Here is a 16,939-nt window from a genome sequence, read left to right on the forward strand (position 1 = left end):
CACCCCCAAAAAAAAAAAAAAAAAAAAAGCTTATGTGTCTTGGTGGCGTCGTTCTGTACCATTGTACTCCTCATAATCTTTGGACTTAAAATCAAGAGAACCATCTGACATCCAAAAACATCATGTTTTGAAACCTAAAAGCCTCTGATCATTATCTGTGCAAGATCCCAAAAAAAGACACCGCTTAGCTGTGTGTGTGTACAAACTCCGTAACTTTAAAGGCCAAATACCCGATTCCAAAACACAAAAGAAAGAGCTTCTTAGTGCATAGCAGAGATCTGACCACATAGCTTCCAGGCACACAGAGTTGAATATGTTCTACTGCCAATACTTGCAACTCAGGAGCATTTTCTTTCAAGTAAGCTGAGTCAGGAGGATGTGCAAAGGTGGAGCTTCCACACATAATTCCTGACTGCTTCCAGGATTAGTCAGATTTCTAGAAAAGCAAAAGCCTGGGAAAACAGCAAGCCATCCCTTGAAACCATATAGAAGAAGAAAGGGTATGGAGAGATGACAGTTCATGGACCAGGCAAGCCTCATGGCAGCGATACACTGGCCCCATCTTCCCCAGGCAGCACTTCATCTCTACAAAGACATTGGACAGGGTGTTCTATTTCCCTGCTTTGGAAGGAAGAAAAAGTTAATAGATTTCTTTGCCTCAAAGCAATCTTCCATAAAAAGTAATTGTTCCCTCCACATCAGTATTTTACCAGAATAAAGACTTAATTGTAAAATAAAAGAAAATGAATCCTGTTCTCCTGATTGCCCAGTATGCATGTGGTCCCAGCCCTTTTTCTTCCCCTAATGACCCTCAACTGGGTCCTACAAGGTGGTTTTTCTAAAAAGGAACTTTATGCTTTCAGGATGCTTTTTCAAAAACAGGCTCTCCTCTAGTGCCAATGTTCTTCCTACCTGAAAATGATGCTGTCAGTTTTTGTCATCTGTACATCATCTGAAGTGGACTTTTTTCTTTTTTTTTTTATAGAATTTACCCTGACCTTGCTTCCTCCCTCCCCACATGATGTAACATTCAAGGCAGCAGGCTAGCTGCTGTAGCCATAGAACAGATAGAAACTAACAGTTGCACAGAAGAACTAAACTCACAACTGTGTTAAAAAATACTAAGATAGCCCTCTACATCCAGCTCTGTTAGACTGCAAGGGACATATTTTTACTAGTCTGCTAGATGTCGTTAAAGTGCTGCCTTTGTTTCCACAAAGCAAAAGTCATTAATCAAAGAATAGGTTAGTTAACACAATTTTCAGATTCAGAATTGTATACAAATCGATTTTGAGATACATTATTATTAAAATGAGGAGTGGAAACTACCTCCTTCTAGTTTTACTTGAAATTTTAATGTTTCCATTAAAACTGTTTATTTCATTTTAAAAACTGGAAACTTAGAGCCACTTGTGTCATTCCCTCACATTGTACTCGTGATACTGAAGAAGTTATAAATCCTAGAATACCGCGTTTCCACACATCATTTTGCCCATCTCAAACCAGTGAAAGGATGAGAAAGAAAGTGATTACAATTAAACACCACTTAGATTTGGGGGGAAAATTATTTGTATTAAGAAATCAATGTGTTTATACAGATACCTGGGGATTTAGAGTCAAACACAGAGGTAAGCCAGTCTGTTCCAACTCTGATATTCAGAGACTCTCTGAAGAATACTAAACAAAACCAAACATGTTATTTTAGGTATACTTCCTAACTACTGCCGTTTATAAGTAACAACTCGAAATTCTGTCCTGGCTTCCATATCTTTTTAGGAACCTGTTCTAAATTTATTTGTCCTGTGTCAATTATGTGAATAAAATAAGAGCTGAGAGACTCTCCCTAAGAAAATGTTTTTGCTAGGAACCCTGTCCTGCCACTTTCTGAGCTTCTTGAAAATGAAAATCTCTGTGTCTTCCAGATGACAGCCACCTTTTCGGTGAAACCAAAATAACTCTCTCAGCTAGAGAGCTGTCAGTAAGAATTCTGATAGATATCAGAGTTGGCATGCAGGAGGAAGGCAAGAGAAACGGTTCCATGGTAGGGGGTTTGGTGGGAGCCCCTGACTAGGCAGGAGGGAAAACAATGCACCCCTAGACACTAGACCAAGCACGAGGAAACCAATGGGCATTTCCGGAAATGACAGATAATCCTGGGGAAGAAGGGAGACATTAGGTCCTGCAGGATTTTTAAAGGACTACGTCATATGCGTCAAGCTGGAAGGTGTCCGTTTGTTAAAGAAATCAAATACACTTCCATGCATAGGATTTTCTCTCCCTCTAGTGGTGGGGTGGGATATGCTATTACTACATGATACTACCTCATAAACAAAGATGAGTTTCCATTATAGCACATTTTGCCCATAAATAAGGATTTTCATGAGGTGTGCTGCTCTCTCTTACAGTGATTTCGAAACACCCTCAAACCCTTCATGCTAGGGAGTGAATTGCCTCCTAAGTAGGCTGGTTATCAGTGAGAAGGTAGCAAGGATCTCCTTGTCCTTTTGGCTAAAGAATGCCCATGCTCACTTCCAAGATACAGGATGCTCCTCTCCCCTGTAGTCCCGATCAACAGGTTATTGATCAATGACTGCAAATCTATCAGTGTAAAATATATAAAGTATGCAGCTTTCCCCCCTGCTCCATACCATACGCAGTTAGGCATCAATGATGCTTATTTGACTTCTCCTCTTGTATGTCTCCAAGGCAACCAAAGTCATATTTTCCTGCAAACCAGTTTCTTTTCTAGTTTCCTTATCTCAGTGAATAACTTCATCAGCTATTCAGTTGTACAAGCCAGAAATTCAGGAGTTACTTGACCCCCACCTGGTCTTCCACCATCATATCCAATCCATCACCAAGTCCTTCAATCTCACCTCTTTAATCTATCTCACCTTAATCTATCTCACGGAGGTCGATTTCTCTCTGCCTCAACCACCACACTATTTCATCATCTCCTTCCCACACAACTAGTACTCCAAAGGGCATCCACTCCATCCCTTGTCAAATGCATTCTTCACACTGCGCTGCTTCATTCAACAAATATTTTTGAGGGGCCTACTCTGTATTCTGGTGGTACTGTGTTGAATAAGGCAGACCAATTCCTCATTCTCAAGGAGCTAGTGGAGACAAGATATAGACATTAGATAGTCATAAGCACTATGTGGAGTTGTAAAATAGGGTGATCTAATAGAGAATGGTTGAATGGCTATTCTAAATTGTGTGTTCAAATGCAAGAAATCAGTGGGAGTTTCAAGAGGGGATGAGTTTTGAAGCAGGAAAACAGAAGTCCACTGGGATGATGGTAGCTGCTATCAAGACTTCCTCGTAGGTAAGGAAAGTGTTTCAAATACTGGCCAGGATCAAAAAGAATCAGTTAAAATGTTCCTGAAGTTTCAATCTAGGTCTGTTTGTCTCCAAGTACCTCTGCTGAAATATAGTCCTTACTATCTATGTGAAAGCATCCCATTTTCGTTAACTTTTCTGTACGTCTCGTCTACCAGTAACGTAAGCTCCATGAGCAGAACGGCCATAACTGCCTTGCTCATTGCTGAATCCCCAGTGCCTAAGAACTGTGTCTGGTATATAGTTGGCATGCAAATAGGTATTTGTTGCATTAATGCACAAATTGGTGTGTGAAGTGGAAAATGAAACAAAAAATTTACTGAGTGGGTTTGGGGTTCACGAAGCCTTCGCGGAGATGTCAAGGTCATTTACTTCAGCTCGAAAGGTTAACTGGGCTATAAAATCCTGGGCAGGTTTCTCCGCTTGGGATCTCTGGCACCACCTGCTCTCTCTCAAACTCACACACGTGCTCACGGCTACAATGCTCTCCAGCTCCCCGCTAGGAGGAGTCACACCTTCCGACACATAATCCCTCCCACCCTCTCCCCTATTTCTCATTCCCTCCTCTCCCCTCCCCGCCCGGTTTCAGAAGCCTTCGAGTCGCAGTGCCCCCTGGGAACAGTAGTCTTCCGGTCCGAGCCTAGAGCGGTTTATCCCTTTCCAGAACTACGCTTCCCAGAGAGCCTTGCGGCAGAGGGAGGCTGTATCACCTGACCAGGACTCTGGAGAGGCAATGGCGACGACCATCCTGCGCTGGTGCTGCCCTGGAAGGCGTTGGGTTTTCGCCGGGATTGGCGGCGGTTCTCGCCACGGAAGAGGGGTTCCAACTGGGTCCACGTCCAGCGGGAAGAGGGGACAGCGCTCAGTGGCTCAGCAGCCCCTCATCACGGCCCAGAAACCGAGGAAAGGGTATATTATTTCGTACCATTACTCCCCGCTTAAGCGTGAGGTGGAATTGCGGGACTGGAGAGATAATGACCACTACAGCCCAGCCTTCAATCTAGACGTTTTGGTGGGCGGGAGGTGCTGGGCTATAAGTTGCAGCGCTGAAACCTAAATGAAAGCACGAAACTGGCCCTCTCTCAGCCCCGTCCCCACACGCAAACCACTGTCTTCAGGTAGACAGGCATATTTGGGTAATTCGCGAGTGTAAAATAGCACGTGTTTTCCTGACTCGAAAGCTGCACAGACAGAAGAGTGGATTCAGTCACCTTAACTAATAGCACCAGTAGCGGGGTCGGTGACAGTAGAAGATGAATCTTATTTACCTGACATTTATTTAGAGCTATTACGAGTCAGCAGTGTTGTAAATTATTAGTCAGAAAACACCACCTATCTGTGGAGGCGTTTCATTTTGAACATGTGTGTCTAGACCTAGGAGAATGCAGCCAATGACAAGAGATCTTCCCTCTGGTTATGTAGAAAGTGTTGTTTATTTTGCTTAATATCCACTGAACAGCTGTTTATATTTCACTATATGAGACCTAAATAGTTTATTTTTAAGTACAGAAACATAAGGCATGTGTCTAATATTCAGTTTTTCTTTTGAGATAGTTAGGTTGCCGTTATTTTTGCTTTTCTGTTGGAGGAACAAAGGGAAAATGTCCAGAAACACTGTTTCTATTCCTTTCATAAATTAGGTTGTCTCACTGTGAATGGAAAGTATTTTTTTCTCTCATGTAATGAAACTTCAAAAATACATTGAATAAGGTTTTAGTGAATGCAAATTTCTGATAAGTTCTTCATTTAATTCCTCTCAATTACAGGTTGTGCTTCCCAACTTTAAAAAGAAGGAATTCATTAGTACTACAGATGTAGAACTTCATGTGTTGAAATGACTGAAACAAAACCAAATGCATGTAAACAAAATACATGCAAACAAAAATTTCGATAATATAGAAAATTGCTTGGGGGAAGAGCAGGATAGGAACAGGCAGACTATGGAGAGAGTAGGTGTACACCAGGTGATCTGCAGATTGCCCAGGATACATGGGTTTAATAATAACCCATGGAATAAGCACACTTATAAGAACCTGGAGAGACCTCTGTATGGAATGTTCATACAGACCCAGTAGAGTAGGAGTGGCCAGATAAGAGATTATTGTAGCATTTAGGTTGCATTATTGCAGCTTCTTAGGTTTGGTAGCAGTCAAGTATAAAACAAGCAAAGGAACCTGACACTAGATCTTTGGAATTTAAAGTGATCTGGGGAACCAGGAAAAAAAAAAAGCCACTTGCAATGGTTCAATGTTTCCCTTTGCACAAAATTCCCAGGAAGGGTGTCATTTAGTGGTGATCTATTATATCTTTGTCACTCTGGTTACTTTACTTGCAAACCATTGTTAGAAAATGAATTCCAAACATGACTGAGAATTTCCCTTCCTTTTTAATAATGAGATGTGCAACTATTTACCATTATTTCTCTAGTAAAATCCAGATATTTATGTTAATTCTAAAAACGTTCACAAGATCAGCTTTCTTCATTTGCTGACCGACTAATTGACAGAGCACAGTTAATTTAGAAAATGCTGCTTTTCATTAGTCAGCCAAGCAGTCACCACCTGATACCCATTTCTAAATTGTTTTCAGATGCCAAATTGTTCTTTTCTGTTACCTTCTTGTTTGCACAGTGAACTCTCCTTATGCCATGTTGTAAATGAATTTTGCTTTGCCGGCCTTGTAGGTGTTCATTTTGCATTGCTTTTGGTTTAGTCACCAATACAGTATGGCACATTTTTTAAAGTAGGATATAAAATTTTAATAAGTTAAAAACACAAATAGAAAATTAACATTTGTGGTTTCAGCTCTTAGAAATTCATGCATGGTGACAGATCTAAGAACTTCTTAACCATTTTGTCTTCCTATTTAGTGAACGTGAATGGGCAGCTGTGGTAGGTTTGGAGATTCATGCCCAGATTGCCTCCAACTCCAAACTCTTCTCTGGATCTCAAGTCGACTTTGCAGCACCGCCCAATTCTTTGGTATCTTTTTTTGATGCATCCCTGCCTGGAACTTTGCCGGTAAGGTTTTTATTGTATGCTGTTTTCATTACACAATGTTCATGTTTTTTCTAACATAACTCTTAGGAAATACTTGTTTAGGGAGCTTTGCATGAAGTGGGTTGGACTAAATGTTTTCCAAAGACTCATCTCTGTAGTTCTGTTTCTAAGTCTAAACACCATCCATTTGTTCGTGTGTTCATCTCACACACAATTTAGATTGTTTACTCAGTATCAGGGTGTCCGGTCTGTGCTATGAACTGAAACAGAAAGATGAGCGACAAACCGTGCCTTTGAGGAGTTCAGAGACTAGCTGGGGAGATGTGTCTTATGCACAGAGTACTGTGTCACTGCTCCTGTGGAGGTCATATGCGGAGTATGGTTTTGGAGCCCCATGCAGGGACTTACCAAACTCAGTAAGAGAAGGACTGTTGTGAGAAATTGGGGAAGAGATAGGGTTGGCTAAGGAGGGGTTGTTGGAAGAGCAACAACCTTCTGAGCTAGCTGAGAAGGCAGGCGGGAGTCAGGCAGATGCATGGAGGAGGGAGAGGCGGGGGAGTCTCGTCAAAGGAAGCAGCATATGTCACGTGATATTACAGTATAAGGTCAATAATGATTGTGGTTTTAGAAAATTAAGAACTGGTCAGTAATGGAGAAAAAAGTCAACCACAGTATGCTTTGAGTGAACTACTCATTTATCTATTCATTCTCACTGAAACTGGCAATGACTGGGTCCAGTGTACTAACTCATCAGCAAGATTTTTCGCATATATTTTCACATAGGTGGATGAAGTTTTGAAGGAAAGGTTGGAAGGAACAATGTGAATATTTGGGCTAATACATGGCTCATAGTCTGTCCGGGACACATAGTATCAACTGGGTGTGGGGTTTCCTGCCCTCCTTGCAGGGAATGTATAAGTGGTGGTGATGCGGGCAGGGAGAGGTTTCCTGGGTGAGTTCCACACTTTCTAACATTTAAATACAAGTGAAAACTGGTTGAACTGCACACTGGCAGGTGTGCAGAGGCAGAGGTTTTCTTTTCCCAGAGTCACTGCCATGGAAGGTCATGGGCAGTACCTCCAAAGTACCTGCTGCACCCAACGTTTTGGTTATACTAGGGCAGTGTCTCTGTCTTGGAACTTTTTCCTTACTTGTGCTTTTTGTCATGGAGGACTCCTATTCCTGTAAACCATGCCTAGGGTCACCTTTGACTTGCTGTTGGGTCTTTCTGGGAGAAGACAAGTATAGGAGTGTCTGTCCCTTCCCTCCTCCCTCCCTCTGCCCTAGAGTATCTATTGATGGAGAGATTGTTTTTATTTGAGAAGAGACAATTTTCCAGTTATAAATGTACGAATTCTTTTTGGGGCAGAGACTCAGCTATAGTAGAAATAAAGTAATATCTATTTAGACAAGTGAATGGAAAGCAATTCATCACAACACCTCTTCTTTCTTCCTTCTGAGCTCAAAACATTTTTTTTCCACATGGTGGTTGGTTCATTATCAAGAGACTAGACCCAACTGCTGAGTTCTTTCTAGGTTTCTTCAGCTCGGAATATAGTATCTAGCAAGGTATTTATTATAGTTCACATTGAAAACATCTATTTGCAGATAGACATGTTTTCTATAGATAGGCTCTTTACTTGTGGCTAACTGTGGTCAAATATTAGAGACAATTCAAAATAACTAAATGTCAACATGCTTTGAAGACATCTTGTTATGCCCCCAAAGAAGATACTTGCCCAGTGATAGGCATATCAACATGACGGTGAAGTCATTTGGGACATTGGAGCATTGAGAGCTTGGCTTACATTCACTAAATGACAATCAAAAGCTAGAAATCCAGTTTTGCTCGAGCTGGGTTTTGTTTTTCCTCTTCAGAGCCTACCACACTCATTGTTTGAGCAGCCTAATGGGTTATTCTCGCAACAGAGCTAATCTGCCTCTTTTTCAGAAATATTTCTGTCTTTAAAAGACCTATGTAAGTGTGTGACCTAAATTATACCAAAACTACCAGAATAAAACGTTGTCATTCCCACAGCCCTTCAAAACCCAGTGATGTACCTAGATAGAGATTTTAAATATACTGAAACATTTAGACAGTTGGCCTTCTCTAAGCCTGTGGAGATGGTGTATTGATGCTCTGATATTCTGACTACGCATTTGGTTATTTTTATGCAAAAAATGGTGACCATTTGTTAGATACACTGTTAAGAAGATAGAAATAGACAACCAAAAGAACTTAGATTATAGTGTCAAGTCTTTTTCTGTAGACCAGATTCATTTGCTCTGCTGGCCCATTAAAGAGAAAATATGATAAAGTGTGTCTTTCTGTAAGTATTTGATTCTCCCCATCTCTTGATTGTGTCTTTATTCATTCGCTCAACTGACATTTACTGGATGCTTCCCATGCACTAGCCATCGTAGAAGTTCTAATGACACAGGTTTGAAGAAGGTAAAATCGCTGTAAGTCTTGTCTTCACGGAGCTTGGACAATTAAGTGGGCAATTGCAGTACTTTTCAATGAACATGCTGGTAGTGGAAATACAGTGTGCTCTAGGAGGGGCATTCAACACAGATACAGGGAATTTGCAAAATTTGGCCAAATAAAAGTGAATAGGATGCACAAAGACCAGAAGAAAAACAGGGCATGACTTGCTCTAGGAACTGAAAGAAGTTCCGCGTGTTGTAGCACAGAACTGGAATATGGTGTGGCAAGAGGTGAGACCAGCGTGGAAAGCATAGTCTGTACCATACAAGCCCTGCTAAGGAGTGTGCATCCCATTGCAAAGAGGTAAGAAGATGTAAGGAGAGTACCAGGTCAGAGACTCCAAGGGACAGCATATTTTGAGGGGTGAGTACACAGTATCTAACTTACTGAGATTCAAGTAAGGTGAGGACCAGGCAGTGGTCATTGGATCTGTTAAGGGGGTTATTGACAGGAAGCGTTTCCGCAATGGGGTTAGAAGGGAGGTGGCAGAAGGTCGAAGAACTCGGGGATGTTGAGGAAGAGATGAGAGAGTGTGGGCAACTATTTCAAGAAGTTTGGCTTGGAAGGAAAAGAGAATGCAGTAGAGAATTCCCTGACAGTCCAGTGGTTAGGACTCCGCGCCCTCACTGCCAAAGGCCTGGGTTCAATCCCTGTTGAGGGAACTAAGATCCCGCATGCTGCAGGGTGTGGCCAAAAAATAAGTAAATAAAGAGAGTCGGTTTAAAAAAAAAAAAGCCTAATTTTCCTTAATGTTGGAGAAACTTGAGATTGTTTCAATGCTGATGAGTTATAGTCAACAGTAAGGTATCGTCCACTTAAAAATATGTTAAGGGCTTCCCTGGTGGCACTGTGGTTGAGAGTCCACCTGCCGATGCAGGGGACACGGGTTCGTGCCCCGGTCTGGGAAGATCCCACGTGCCGCGGAGCGGCTGGGCCCGTGGGCCATGGCCGCTGAGCCTGTGCGTCCGGAGCCTGTGCTCCGCAACGGGAGAGGCCACAACAGTGAGAGGCCTGTGTACTGCAAAAAAATAATAATAATAAAATAAAAATAAGATTTAAAATAATTTTAATGCTGATGAGAAGGAGCCAATGAGGGGGCAGTTAAAGAGGCTTTTGATTAACGTGGCAAATTGAGTGTATACATGTTAATCTGTCCTTCTCCTCCTACCCCAAAGAAACCCCACTGAAATGACAGTGAAAGAATTCAAAATTATAAACCTATGAGAGAATGGGAGCGTAGACCAACATGCATGAGACGGTAGATGGAGGAGGGCCTGACTTGGCAGAACGAAGTTAAGTGTAACCCAGGAAAGGGACAGAAAGCCTTCAGAAAGAGACACTAGTCAGAAATGAGATGGTGTGCCCTATGCAACCCCAGAAAGGGTCCGGATGTGAGATCAACAGGTATTGTGGAGGGCCAGAGGGAGGTGAAGACAAAGGGATTAATTTGGAGTCTGGATACAGAGCAGTTAGACCTGAGGTCCTCTCCTGCCCCTTGGTAGCTGCCCTACCTTCATAGGAATCTGTAGTTTGGGGAGAAATTCAGCTTGTGACACACTCCCCCTAGAGACCCCAGGCAGAGCAAGAGGTACTGGTGTCAGACAGTGTCTGTACTCTGAACCCCAGGGCCTGCCCGATCCTTTCCCTCCCCCGTTTGAGGAGCTCAAGTGAACTGGTATGGCCATCTCTTCTCTTTCCCACCTTTCCCACCTATGGATTCCAAGCAGGAACCCATAGGAACCTGACAGAACTTGACATTTAGGGGGATCTCAATTAAAAAAGCTACCTGGCCACCTCATTGATTGTCCTAGAGTGAAGGCCACCAATCAGCAAGCCCTGGATATTTACATAGAATGCTTAATCAGCATTTTAGTACCTTACTTTAAAATATAAATAGACTGGGAGTTCCCTGGTGGCGCAGTGGTTGAGAATCCACCTGCCAATGCAGGGGACACGGGTTTGATCCCTGATAAGCAGCTAAGCCTGTGCACCACAACTACTGAGCCTGCGTTCTAGAACCCGTGAGCCACAGATACTGAAGCCCATGCACCTAGAGCCCATGCTCCGCAACAAGAGAAGCCACCACAATGAGAAGCCCACACACTGCAACGAAGAATAGCTCATGCTCACTGCAACTAGAGAAAGCCCACGTGCAGCAATGAAGGCCCAATGCAGCCAAAAATAAATAAATAAAAAGTAAATAAATTTCTTAAAAAAAAAGATCATTTCAAGAGGTAAATTTTAAAAATATATATATGTGTGTGTGTGTATGTGTGTGTGTGTTTATATATATATGTGTGTGTGTGTGTATGTATATAAATTGACAGCCAAATATCACTAGACATTTGAAGAAATTGTCCAATGTAGTGGACAGAGCCCAAAATAAAAAGAAAACAACAAAAAAAGAGGCAACAGATAATGCACAGGGTAAAAGAATTCTTTAAAAATTAAAAGCTTTTATAAATATCCTTAGAAAGGTAAGAGAAGGTAGCTGCATCCTTGAAACAAGAACTTGATACCACCATTTAAAAATAAACAATCAGGGCTTTCCTGGTGGCGCAGTGGTTGAGAGTCTGCCTGCCGATGCAGGGGACATGGGTTCGTGCCCCGGTCCGGGAAGATCCCACATGCTGCGGAGCGGCTGGGCCCATGAGCCATGGCCACTGAGCCTGCACATCCGAAGCCTGTGCTCCGCAACAGGAGAGGCCACAACAGTGAGAGGCCCACGTACTGCAAAAATAAATAAATAAATAAAAATAATCAATCAGGGACTTCCCTGGTGGTCCAGTGGTAAAGACTGCCTTGCAGTGTAGGGGACGCGAGTTTGATCCCTGGTCAGGGAACTAAGATCCCACATGCCACAGGGCAACTGAGTGCGCATGCCTCAACTACTGAGCTTGTGAGCCTCAACTAGAGCCCACGTGCCACAAACTACAGCACCTACGTGCTCTGGAGCCTGCGCACCACAACTAGAGAAAACCCGCATGCCACAATGAAGAGCCTGCGCGCCTCAACAAAAGATCCCACTTGCCTCAACAAAGACGAGGTGACTACACATCATTACAGCTACACTTGAATCTCAGAACGTCAGGGTGCCCTCCCACTCTATTTTTCTAGGTTAAAGTTATGATTGAAAAGTAATTGGCACATGAAATGTTTTTATCTCACCTGAGATGTATAGAGTAGTATTTTTTCTGAGGATCACTCTTACCTCTTTCAATCTTGACGGCATTACCCGGCCTACTTCCCGGTTGCCATCACTCAGAAGAGGAGACCAGGGTGGGGCCTGGGCAAGGACTCAGACCCCGAATGCCTTGGGAACCATGATTTTGATTATTTTGCTCTTATGAAACAGCTGTATGATTTTTTTTTTGTACTAATATGAAGGTTTTCCTCAAAATTCTTTTCCATCCTAGAGAGAAGCCGGCTCCAGAACAGTGAATAGTGTAGTGTTGTTGTGAGATTTCCCCTATAGTTTTTCTCTCCGTGGACTTGAACTAAGCACTGCTGCCACATTGGCCTTTAAAGCACAGGCTCATGTGGGGCCTCCCCAGAGGGTCTCATCACTTGGGGGAAGAGTTTGTATATTTTTTCGGTTGGCTTTTCTTTACTAGTTTCTGGCTTTTATTCTCAATATATTTTTGCTAAACTTGTTTCACAAATTAAAAAAAAAAAACAAAGATCCCATGTGCCACAACTTAAGACCTGACCGGACGCAGACAGAAATAAATTAAATAAATAAATAAATAATAAATAAATCTTTTTTAAAAAATTAAAAAATAAACAATCAGAACAAAAGCTCTTAGAAATTAAAATTAGGATGGAAAAAAAAATCCAGAAGAGTCAGAAGATAAAATCAAGAAAATCTTCCAGAAAGTGTAACACACACGCAATCGGACAATCGGGGAAAAAATAAGAAAATTAGAGAATCAATCCAGGATGTCCAACCTCTGATTAATAGGAGTTCCAGAAGAGAGAAGATAGGAAGTAGACAAGAGGAAACTATCAAACGAATGACACAGATTAATTTCCCAGAACTGAAGGACATGAGTCTGCAAGTCAGAATGGCCTGCCAGTGACCCAGTGCAAGGAATAAAAATAGCCTCCCATGCAGAGCTGTCATCATGAAGTGTAGAATTGGAACACCAGGGATAAAGATAAGATACTAGAACTTACAGAGAAGGAAAGCCACACGCAAAGGACTGGGAATCAGAAAGGCATCGGACTTCTCAAAGCAGCACTTAAAGCTAGAAGATAATGGAATAGTGCCTTTAAAAATCGTAGGGAAAAAAAAAAATCATCCTAACCTAGAATTCTGTATCCAGCACTATAAATCAAGTATAGCAGTAGAATAATGGTATTTCAGACAGGCAGGTTCTCAAAAAATTGTCCTTCCATTAAACAGGAACCTGCTGAAGTAATGGGGAGGCTTCATATTGCTGGCTGTGTAGCAGTGGGAGAGGAGGAGATGGCTCCAGAACAGAGAGGTTTTGAGAAAAAAAGGGAGGTGGGGAGGGAAGAGCAGGTATCTAATGCTTGTGTAAATAAGAGATTTTACATAGAAACTGGAGTCTTTATTTTATTGAAATATAGTTGATTTACAATGTTGTGTTTCTACTGTACAGCAAAGTGACTCAGTTATACATATATGTGCATTCTTTTTCACATTCTTTTTCATTATGGTTTGTCGCAAGATATTGAATATAGTTCCCTGTGCTGTCCCATAGGACCTTGTTTATCCATTCTATATATATTAGTTTGCCTCTGCTAACCCCAAACTCCCAGTCCATCCCTCCCCCACCACGCCCCGCCTTGGCAACCACAAGTCTGTTCTCTGTGTCTATGAGTCTGAGAAACCAGAGTCTTTGAGAATAATGAGGAATAGGCAGTAAGAAAATAAAGCAAATGATAAAATGAAAGACCTGTTGACTTCAGGAAGAAACAAAACGTTCAAGAAAGGACATGTAATCGGTGTGTACTTTACAGCTCAGCGGAGAGACATATTTACATAATAATAGAAACACCAGCCACTCATGTAAAAAAAAACTGTGATATAATTGGGATATTGGCAAGTAAAAGAACTAAATTCTTATCTACCATAATCAGAAGTCATGTCCTAAATTGATAAAGTAAGAAAAAAGTAATGTAGGAATATACGTTAGGAATATTTTTGGCCACAGATTAAGGGGAGCCTCTTTTTCCTTTTCAGGCCCTAAGTTGATTGATTGGTTTTGTTTTTTTAATTGGCTGTTATTATTTCTTTTAGCATTTTATTTTCTTTTAATAAGATAATGAGTGAAAGATTTAGAGCTCCCAAGAGACAAATTATTAGGCAAAAGGTTTTTCAACAAAACTTTAAAAAAGTTTTTATATAAAGATAATATTAAATAATAGTCAGATATCACCTCTGCTGGTTTCTCAGCCATCTATCTGTTGGTGAAATTTCTCTCTTTTTTGCCCCCAAAGTTCGAACAGTGACAGCATCCCACCTCTTCCCCCACCTGTAACTCCCACCCTTACCCTACTCTTAGGAGGAAAGGCTCATCCACATTCTAGATCCTTCACAGCCAAGTTCAGGCATGTGGCAGGAGTCCCTGCTTCCCCATGGGTGGGATGACTTACCTACCTACCAACCTGACTTTTCCACTTTAATGTCATTCAGGTCATCATGGGCTTGCACTTAGGGGCGGCTTATGTTGTTCTTGAATAGAAATGTGATAAAGTAACAAGCGCGGGTAAATTCTGTGGGACAGAATAAAACATAAAATTATTGAAAAATATCTCACCTTGTAACTGATATACATTATCTCTTGGGAATGGCAGGGGCCTAGTCTTGTGGCTCCATATTCCAAAAACAAGAACATTGGGTCCTTGGGACAGTTTGTTAAGTCTGTCTTTTCCCCAGATTAAGGAAGGATTGTTACGTGGCAAATGGCCAATAGCCTTGGCCAGAAAGTGATGGATTTTCCAAAGGTCCCCTGGCACAGCATATTGTTTAAAAATAGGAAGGTAAATACCAGACATGACAGCTCAAAGATCTGAAGGTGGTTCAGGACTAGCGGCGGAGGGTGGCGGGAACTGCTGCTTTTCGTTGTAAATTATTTCTAAATACGTGCCTCTAACATATTGTTAAACAATCAAAAGTTAGGTTTAAAGGAGTGACATATAGGGGAGAGGAAATTATTGATAGAATCAGGTTCCTGAGAAATCAGGAGCTGTCCCTGGAGCACAGGGAGAAAGACAGCTCTCCCACTGGAACCTCAGGGAAGGGGTGCCCCTCCACCCACAGCTAAAGGCAACTTTTGGGGTTGGGCTGTGGAAGGTTGAGGAGGCCCACATCTGATTTTTCCTTCTCTAGCAAACACTGTTTCTTGCATCTCACTCTCCTCCTGGGTGCTCTTTCCTGCCTCTGTTAGTGTGTCTTGAGTTCTGGGTCTGGGTGATCCACTCTCTCAGCTTTTCTGGCCTCCAGTCCCTTCTGTTTCTCCCTGGCTCTTGAATGACACTATGGAATCCCAAGCTGACAGTTCTGTCCCCTCAGCACTTGGAAGACATGATTCCGTTGTCCTCAGACATCTGTTACTGCCGACGAGAAGTCTGTGTCCTTTGTAGGAAATCTGTGTTTCCCCTCTGATAGCTTTGGCCAGGATATGTCCAGGTATGGATTTGTTTCTATTTATCCTGCTCAGTACTCAGTGGGATATCTCCACGTAAAGACTCGCCCCTGGACTGTGGCGGCATCTCTGGAAGGAATTCATGGTGACTGTGTTAGGGCCTGTTGGGCTTTACTGAACAGACGGTTTCTCTGTTCATTTATTGGGCCCCAGCTGTCACACCGCTTGGATGGTGCCGCCTTTCAAGCCCACACCCACGCCAGGAGCAGGGCCAGGGGCTCTAGGTGGGTGGCCTCCTCCATATCAACTCCTCAGTTGGTGGCACAAGATTTTCTGGCTGGACCAGGATTTTGTGGCTCCCGGCTCCCTGCCCCCAGTGGAATGCCAGCCTTGACTTCTGTGCCATAGGTGCTTGAAATCGCCAACAACTGGTGTCTCTTCAGTGTGGTTAACAATGCTGATGGTAATAGAGTCAACTAACATTTACTGAGTGCTTTCTTTATGTGCGTGTGGTTATTTTAACCTCATAAACTTTATGAGGTAGCTCCTGTCATTATACCAGTTAGAAAGTAAGTGGACTAGCTAGATTCAAACCCCGTAGTCTGGCTTCCAAGTTCATACCCTTAACCCCTTTGCTGTTCTGTCTCCTGCAGTTATACCCCTGGGTGATGTGGGCCCCAGGAGATTTCCTTTCTTTTGAGCTTGGCTGTGTGTATTTATAAATTTATATGTGTATGTAAATGTCTGTGTGTGAAGACATGATACTTGTTCTCACCCCCCATGTCCCCCCCCACCCCAGCATGTCTGCACCACCAGCTCTGTATCACTTAGGCTGCTGTCTTTACCGGTGGTTACAACCTCCCCCCTCCATTCTGATTAGTGACCCTTCTTCTGAATGTTTCTTACGACTACAGGCACTTTATCTTCTTATTTTACCTTTAGTTTTAGAATTATGTGGAATCCCATCATAAATCTTCAGACTGAAAAGGTTACTCAGCCTATTTTCCTGCTGGTAGGCAGGATTACAGCTAAACCAAGGACAACATTCTTTGTTTTTATTAGCAGGCATTCAGCTTCGCTCATTGCTTTGACCTAATAAGACCCCTTACTCTGATACAGAATCTCCCTTAATTTATTAAATCATTATTTGTCTGTAGAATTATAGACAGAATCTTAGGTTATTTGCTTCGAGTCAGTTATTTCCTATTTATCAATGTCATTCCAACTCTCTACTTGTAATATTTTGTATGTGAGATGTGAAATGGGAAGAAAAATAGGAAAGGAAGTATATTTGTTTGATAAAACGTCTTGAGATATACAAGTCTGTTTGTTCATAATTTACAAATGTTTCCAGTAATGGCAAGATTTCAGCAAGGCATCAAGTCTGGTTGAAATTTATGCCTGTGCAGACCTCACACACACACACACACACACACTCTCTCTCTCTCTCTCTCTCTCTCTCTCTCTCTCTCTCTCTCTCTCTCTCTCTCTCC

The 16,939-nt window shown here is 42.2% G+C and overlaps 1 protein-coding gene across 1 annotated transcript in view; it reads left to right on the plus strand.

Moving 5' to 3' along the window:
- Positions 1-4,029: 4,029 nt before the first annotated feature.
- GATB (glutamyl-tRNA amidotransferase subunit B) overlaps positions 4,030-16,939 on the plus strand; it is a 76,551-nt gene continuing 63,641 nt past the window's right edge. The window contains exons 1-2 of the mRNA XM_007456999.1: positions 4,030-4,254; positions 6,215-6,365. Coding sequence (XP_007457061.1) covers positions 4,079-4,254; positions 6,215-6,365 — 327 coding nt within the window. The 5' untranslated portion in view covers positions 4,030-4,078. The remainder of the gene's footprint in view (positions 4,255-6,214; positions 6,366-16,939) is intronic.

This window comes from Lipotes vexillifer, unplaced genomic scaffold (assembly GCF_000442215.2).
Source record: "Lipotes vexillifer unplaced genomic scaffold, Lipotes_vexillifer_v1.1 scaffold2539, whole genome shotgun sequence".
Taxonomy (NCBI): Eukaryota; Metazoa; Chordata; class Mammalia; order Artiodactyla; family Lipotidae; genus Lipotes; species Lipotes vexillifer.